General features: G+C 36.4%; 1 protein-coding gene across 3 annotated transcripts in view; it reads right to left on the bottom strand.

Annotated features, from left to right (window-relative positions):
- Positions 1-7,010, bottom strand: part of cdh31 (cadherin 31) — a 93,500-nt gene extending 86,490 nt beyond the window's left edge. For 2 of the 3 annotated variants that reach the window (XM_048186362.1, XM_048186361.1), the window contains exons 1-3: positions 6,782-7,010; positions 6,555-6,669; positions 3,551-3,834 (exon numbers count right to left, since the gene is read on the bottom strand). In XM_048186362.1, the coding sequence (XP_048042319.1) occupies positions 3,551-3,834; positions 6,555-6,669; positions 6,782-6,832 (450 nt within the window). In that variant the 5' untranslated portion in view covers positions 6,833-7,010. The remainder of the gene's footprint in view (positions 1-3,550; positions 3,835-6,554; positions 6,670-6,781) is intronic. The other variant, XM_048186360.1, reaches the window with a different exon arrangement.
- Positions 7,011-7,633: the final 623 nt, after the last annotated feature.

Consider the following 7,633-nt stretch of genomic DNA (forward strand, 5'->3'; position numbering starts at 1 on the left):
TTTTTTTTTATATTTCAAGTGTTCTGAAGCCAATCCATAGTTTAATGCGAGATACAGATGAATATTTATATTGTAATATGTAATTCAGCACTTTATTACTACTTGATTGGATCGGTACTCCGTATCAGCCAATACTGAATCCCAGCTATCGGAATTGGGAGGCACAAAAAGGCGGATCGGAGCATCCCTAGACAAAACAATAAGAGTTTGATCATTGTATGATACAATGTTTATGTGCCACAAGCGGAACGACTAGTTTCGGTCACGCAACCACTAAACAGCGGCGTGAGATCCAGTGAGAAGTGCTTGAATCCAGCAAAGAACACAAATGTCTCTGCGATTTAAACTAAGCCAGATAAAACAGCGCTGAAAACAAGAGAAACACTCTGCACAATGATACAGTCAAAAGGCTTTTCAATCTACAAAATCATCATTTACCATGTATTTACTGTAGTAACATTAACTACACCGTGGTATTGTTGCATAAATGTGGGACTTCATATCAAATGTATTATATTAACTCAAAGTCAGAATATTTTTAAATTTTACTAGGACTGCCCCCTAATATTCAACTAATTGTTGAAAGAGGCTTAGTCGACCAAAATAGTATTAGTTTATTAGTCGCAAAAAAACATGGCTGCTCGCTCAAACATTGTCTTAGATAAATGTGCCCTATTATTAGGTGCATACCCAAGTGTTCATGTGGAGTGTAGAAGCTGAAGTATAGTGAGCTTACAGCATGACTTGGAGGCGCCGGAGCGATCACTTGCATTTTTTTCCTGATAACAGCGGAAATATACTTTATGGTCATCAATCGAAACTGTAAAAGTTCTACTTCTATTTGTGCAAACTCAAAACAACAAGAAAACGCTGTGCCTCTGTAAAATGAAGAAAAACATTATGCGCTTTCTGCCGTCTCATTCTCCATGAACTGGAGCGTGTCACAAAAATGAACCAAAACTCAGCGTATACTTATCTCAAAGACTAATTTTATATAAGCGCTTATAATGAGCATTATATAGCCTTTATGATTATGGTTTAGTATAAAAGTGTGATTAGTCAACTAATAGCTAAAATGAACGACTAACAGTTGACTAGAAAAATCTTTTGTTGTGGACAGCCCTAAAGTTTACCATATAAAAATGAGGTTGTTAAAGGTGCTCCAAGCGATCCTGGGTGGAATAACTTCCTGCTGACGTTCGAAGTGTTGTCAAACAAAACAGAGGCTAGCTAGACCCTCCCTCCTCCTCCTCTAGGAAGAACCCTTCCTAGAGCTGGCCGTCCGGCCAAACTGAGCTATCGGGGGAGAAGAGCCTTGGTGAGAGAGGTAAAGAAGAACCCAAAGATCACTGTGGCTGAGCTCCAGAGATGCAGTCGGGAGATGGGAGAAAGTTGTAGAAAGTCAACCATCACTGCAGCCCTCCACCAGTCGGGGCTTTATGGCAGAGTGGCCCGACGGAAGCCTCTGCTCAGTGAAAACACCCGAAAAAACACCTGAAGGACTCCAAGATGGTGAGAAATAAGATTCTCTGGTCTGATGAGACCAAAATAGAACTTTTTGGCCTTAATTCTAAGCGGTATGTGTGGAGAAAACCAGGCACTGCTCATCACCTGTCCGATACAGTCCCAACAGTGAAGCATGGCGGTGGCAGCATCATGCTGTGGGGGTGTTTTTCAGCTGCAGGGACAGGACGACTGGTTGCAATCGAGGGAAAGATGAATGCGGCCAAGTACAGGGATATCCTGGACGAAAACTTTCTCCAGAGTGCTCAGGACCTCAGACTGGGCCGAAAGTTTACCTTCCAACAAGACAATGACCCTAAGCACACAGCTAAAATAACGAAGGAGTGGCTTCACAACAACTCCGTGACTGTTCTTGAATGGCCCAGCCAGAGCCCTGACTTAAACCCAATTGAGCATCTCTGGAGAGACCTAAAAATGGCTGTCCACCAACGTTTACCATCCAACCTGACAGAACTGGAGAGGATCTGCAAGGAGGAATGGCAGAGGATCCCCAAATCCAGGTGTGAAAAACTTGTTGCATCTTTCCCAAAAAGACTCATGGCTGTATTAGATCAAAAGGGTGCTTCTACTAAATACTGAGCAAAGGGTCTGAATACTTAGGACCATGTGATATTTCAGTTTTTCTTTAATAAATCTGCAAAAATGTCAACAATTCTGTGTTTTTCTGTCAATATGGGGTGCTGTGTGTACATTAATGAGGAAAAAAAAGAACTTAAATGATTTTAGCAAATGGCTGCGATATAACAAAGGGTGAAAAGTTTAAGGGGGTCTGAATACTTTCCGTACCCACTGTATATTAATATTGCAGCATACACTGCAAACTGGGCTTAAGATATGTGCCATCAAAGTCAGTCAACACGATCCGTTTTTTTTAATTAATTTTTTTAACTGCCTATTTTGGGGCATAATTAGAAACGAGCCGATTTCAGGTTGAGGCCCCTTTAATTGCTCGTGCTCTCCGCCCCCTCCCGAGCTCTCGACTCTATCACAGCATAAACAAAGTTCACACAGCTAATATAACCCTCGAAATGGATCTTTACAAAGTGTTCGTCATGCATACTGAATGCATGCGTCGGATTATGTGAGTATTGTATTTATTTGGGTGTTTACATTTGATATTGAATGAGTTTGAGGCTATGGTCTGTGGCTAACGGCTAACATTACACACTGTTGGAGAGATTTATAAAGAATGAAGTTGTGTTTATGAATTATACAGACTGCAAGTGTTTAAAAATGAAAATAGCGACGGCTCTTTTCTCCGTGATTACAGTAAGAAACGGTGGTAACTTTAACCACATTTAACAGTACATTAGCAACATGCTAACGAAACATTTAGAAAGACAATTCACAAATATCACTAAAAATATCATGTTATCATGAATCATGTCAGTTATTATCGCTCCATCTGCCATTTTTCGCTGTTTTCCTTGCTTGCTTACCTAGTCTGATTATTCAGCAGTACACATCCAGACGTTCTGCCCTTGTGTAAAATAACTCCCCATATGCAAATATTGGGGGCGTACACCCCGACTGTTACCTAACAGTCGGTGTTATGTTGAGATTCGCCTGTTTTTCTGAGGTCTTTTAAACAAATGAGATTTATATAAGGAGGAAACAATGGAGTTTGAAACTCACTGTATGTCTTTTCCATGTACTGAACTCTTGTTATTTAACTATGCCAATATAAATTCAATTTTTAATTCTAGGGCACCTTTAAGATATTTATTGTTAAAGTAAAATGACTAGAAAAGTGTAAAGAATTAAAAAAAATGTTGTGTAAAAAAATTTGCATTTTCAAAAAATAAAGTGTTAAACTCCTAATATTACCTAAACTTTAATGCTGTTCTATTTTAATCATAAAAGGTAATTCATAAAGTTACTGTTCTGTATTTAGTTGTAAATATGTACAGAATTTGGTAGTTGAATATGCCCATTTAAAGTACCATAGAAAAGCAGCACATATAAAAAAAATGTCCAATAGAGGTCAGGCTTGTACTGACAGTTTCTTGAAGAAACTTGTTTGTACCTGTGGAGAGGAGATGTTCATGACTGCGTCCACATGATGGTCCCTATGATGATCCTCATGATGGTCCCTATGATGGTCCTCATGACGGTGGACTCGCTCGACTCTGACAGACACCATGTGCTTCTTGCCACTGGAGTCCCAAGCGTGCACAGAAAACGCCTTGTGACCTTCATGAAGAGTGACTTGTCTCTTCAGTGTTACAGTCCCATCCGTGTCCACATCAAACCGCTTGTCAACGGAGTGAAAGAGCGTTCTTGTTCTTCCATCACAATTACTGAAAGTTACTGGGGGAGGGAAAGGAGCATAAACTTAGACAGGGTGAACAAATTCAAGCTATGACTTCAATGTGTTGTTTAAAAAGATGATTTTAAAACTTCTCTTTATGAAAGAAGTGTATCAATTTATATGCTGACATTTGTAACGGTACGGACCAGTTATATTTCCATAAAAGCTTTAATCGTTTCACTTCACAACACTTTCATTTCATCAAATGTTTTGATGATACCAACATAACTATCAGATGTTCTAAGGATAAGCTACTTGCCACGTGTTATCCACCCAGTATTAAGTGACTCACTGTAATTATGGCCAATTTTTATATAAATTTATGGTCTCATGAAAAGATAAAAAAAAAAAAATTCATAATTTCAATTTGCAATATTCAAGTTCAATGTTTTGCATGTGGTATAGCTTACAGTCATGCTTTATGTCCTAAAGCATGTCTCAACTTCAGAATGCTTACAGTTTCAATCCTTTTTCCCAAAGACACAGAGCATAATTCATTTAAACAAACACTATCCCGTCATACAGAGGTTTTGCAATGGCCATAGTGCTGCCATCCATTAGAGGTCGGAAGTGGTGAAACCATTCAGCCCTTGGAAATAAGCCACCATTAGTGGGACAATAAAAGAAAACTCCTTTCAAGACGTTCAGAGGTAAACTACAGATCAATTGCAATATGAAACCAAAGTCTGGTGAACTTCCAAACAAAAATGTTTGTTTAACCCTTGTGTGGTCTTCGTTTGGGAAGCACACTCAGGGTCTTCGGGTTCTCCACAGACCCCAGGCAGCAAAACATTTGTAACAAAATATATATTTTTTTTAAACAAATGTAATTTTATTCTGTTTATTAATGTTTTTACTCCATATTTGTGCAGTTTTGGAGGATTTCTCTCTTTTTTTTATTTTTATTTATATAAATAAATTAAAAAAAAAAAAAAAGGTTATTATACAAAAACAGCTTTTTATGTAAAATTCACTTTATAAAAGAACCATATTTCTAACTTTCATTCATGGGGATAACATGGATAATTTGACATGGTTTAGTGTGAGATTTTTTGCCCATCTTTTGGAAAATGCAGTTTTAAAAGAGTTAAAAAAAAGAAAAAGATCACTATATCCAGTAGATGCTGCAGAGCTCCACTATTTGCTATTTGACTGACTGAAAGACATCTTTACACAAGTATTTTCAGCTGGATTCATATCTAAATATTACAAAATCACAATTATAACTAAAGGCTACTTTTTGTCAAAGTTTAGTATTTTTTGTAATGAAAACAAAAAAACAAAAACAAAAACAGGTTTTTCCAATAATGTTACATTATTCAACAAAATCAACATTTTTGAAAAACTTATTTTTTTCAGTACAAAAAAAAAAATGCTAAACTTTGACAAAAAGTCATTTTTATTGTCATAATAATTAGATATAAATCCAACTGAAAAACACTTGAAAAGATGTCTTTCAGTCAGTCAAATAGCAAAGAGTGGAGCTCTGCAGCATCTACTGGTAAAAGTGATATTGGTAAACTGCATTTTCCAAAAGATGGACAAAAATCTCACACTAAACCATGTCAAATTATCCATGTTATCCCCATGAATGAAAGTTAGAAATGTGGGTCTTTTATAAAGTGAATTTTACATAAATAGCTGTTTTTTTGTAATATATATACACACACACTGCACAAATATGACTTTTTTTTTTACACCAACATAAAAAGATTTTTTTATTTGTAGATCTATAAAGTGTTAACAACTGTACAAAGTTTCATGTCATTTGGACATTTTTTATTTTTTTTATTTGAGCAAACTACCCCACGACCCTATAAGGGTTAAAAAAAAAAAAAAAAAAAAAGGTTAATATGAATGAATAAATCAATTTAATGCTAAATGAATTAACAACAACATTGTTTTAGAGAATTTTAGATCAATTGGATGAGGAGGAAAAAGACATCCTTTAAATGATTAAATGAACAATGCTTGGCATTAAATCGAAACTAAAATTATAAACAATCTTTAACTGGAATCACTTTAAGGAAAGTACCTGATTTGGAGGTGGAGTCAATGCATTAAATAGAAATGTTTACACTTAATAAAAACTGCGTATGGGTATGAAAAAACAAAAATAATTGGGTTAATATTGCAATGATTGAAAATAAGAGAAAGTGACATCTTAAAGGATTTGTTGGCCCTGATCTCCTGGTTTCACACCCACAGAAACTCACCGAATGAGATCATCTGAATTTCACAACACCTGCAGAGACTTACTGAAGCATGACATTTATATAAACCTAACATTTATAGAAACCAATTTAACACCTGACCTCACTTCCTGACATATGAGAGAACTAAAATATGATTTAAATCAACATTTGAGGGTTTCAATCCTAGGTGGAACACAAAAACATTAGTTTAACCTGCACAAATAAATAAAAACTAGACATTAGCTTAAATTGTCACACCAGAGATTACATAATTGAAAACAAAATATCTTTACGAAGTCTCTAGACCTAATAAAGGGTTAAGGTGAAGACACCTTTGAAAAACAAAGTTATACTTTCGACGAAACTCGATCGAAGCACAACAATTAAACTTGAGGGGAGACCAGATTTATCGCAGGCATTAGCATAGACCACACATAAGATTTATGAATTAATGTACTTCGCGTTGTCTTTAAATATTAAAACATTTTAAAAACGCTTCAGTAATGAGATTTGTGAAGACTTACCTCTTCCTAGTCTCTTTCCCCTGTGAAGGTGATCTCTGTGCACTTTAAAAACGACTAACTCCGACTCAAACCCAGGTGTACATGTCGACGACTCCGTATATCCACACGAAAATACCTATTTTAACAAAAAAAAAAAAAAAAAAACAAATAAAACATTTTATAACAAACCGAAGCCTTCAATGACGAAACCGCGCGACGGTTTTCGACGCCACAAAACAAAAACTTACCTGAAAAAGAAAAACGATCACTGCTAATCCCACAATCCTTACACAAGCCATTCGACACGATAAAATCCACAAAAAATCCTTCAGCTTTCCAATCTTTCGAAGTGTTTTAAGTGTAGAGCAGCTCTTCCTTCCAACCTCTCATCAACCGTGAATTGAGGAAAATGGTCTTCAGCAGGTAGTTGGGCTCTGACGTAAGCAGCCAGGTGACCTCGCCCATCCGGTAATTACAATTTCCATATATGGGTATGTATGGCCTACACGCAGGTAAAAAAAAATATTTAGATCTTGTTCGAAAATCCCCGAACTGCGTGTGAAATATAGAAACGCATTTGACCAGAGCGCTTCTTAAACAGATATCAGCCTAGATAAAGCCGCACAATTAGCTCTTTAAAAGACTAGTTTTTTGTTCACTCAACTGAAAAACTTCTTTCATGGCTTTTTCACATGAAAAATCCCCCAGACACCTCCCCTGCCTGCTGCTGTTGATGTTAAAATCGATAAAACGAATGATGAATCTGCTTGTGGATTTAAAGTTTGATAAAACTAAAAGGGAAGGGAAATATGTCTGTAAAATGAAAGCAGTAAAATAATACAATACAATACCATGCATGTCAGTGCAGTCTGCTCACACAAATAGTGCTTCTATTCTCAATGAATGCCATTGACAAAATGGTCATGTGATGAACAATTTTAGCTTAGGTTTCAGTAAATCATATTGCACATCTTCCATGGTAGCTTACTTATTTCATTGGTATTCCTTGTGACCCTGATGATTTACTTTAAGATTGGTGATGCAACAGTTATGACTCTCCAAGAGTCTTCCCACACAATGCTGTAATAATATTCTCCCTA

This window comes from Megalobrama amblycephala, linkage group LG3 (assembly GCF_018812025.1).
Source record: "Megalobrama amblycephala isolate DHTTF-2021 linkage group LG3, ASM1881202v1, whole genome shotgun sequence".
Lineage (NCBI taxonomy): Eukaryota > Metazoa > Chordata > Actinopteri > Cypriniformes > Xenocyprididae > Megalobrama > Megalobrama amblycephala.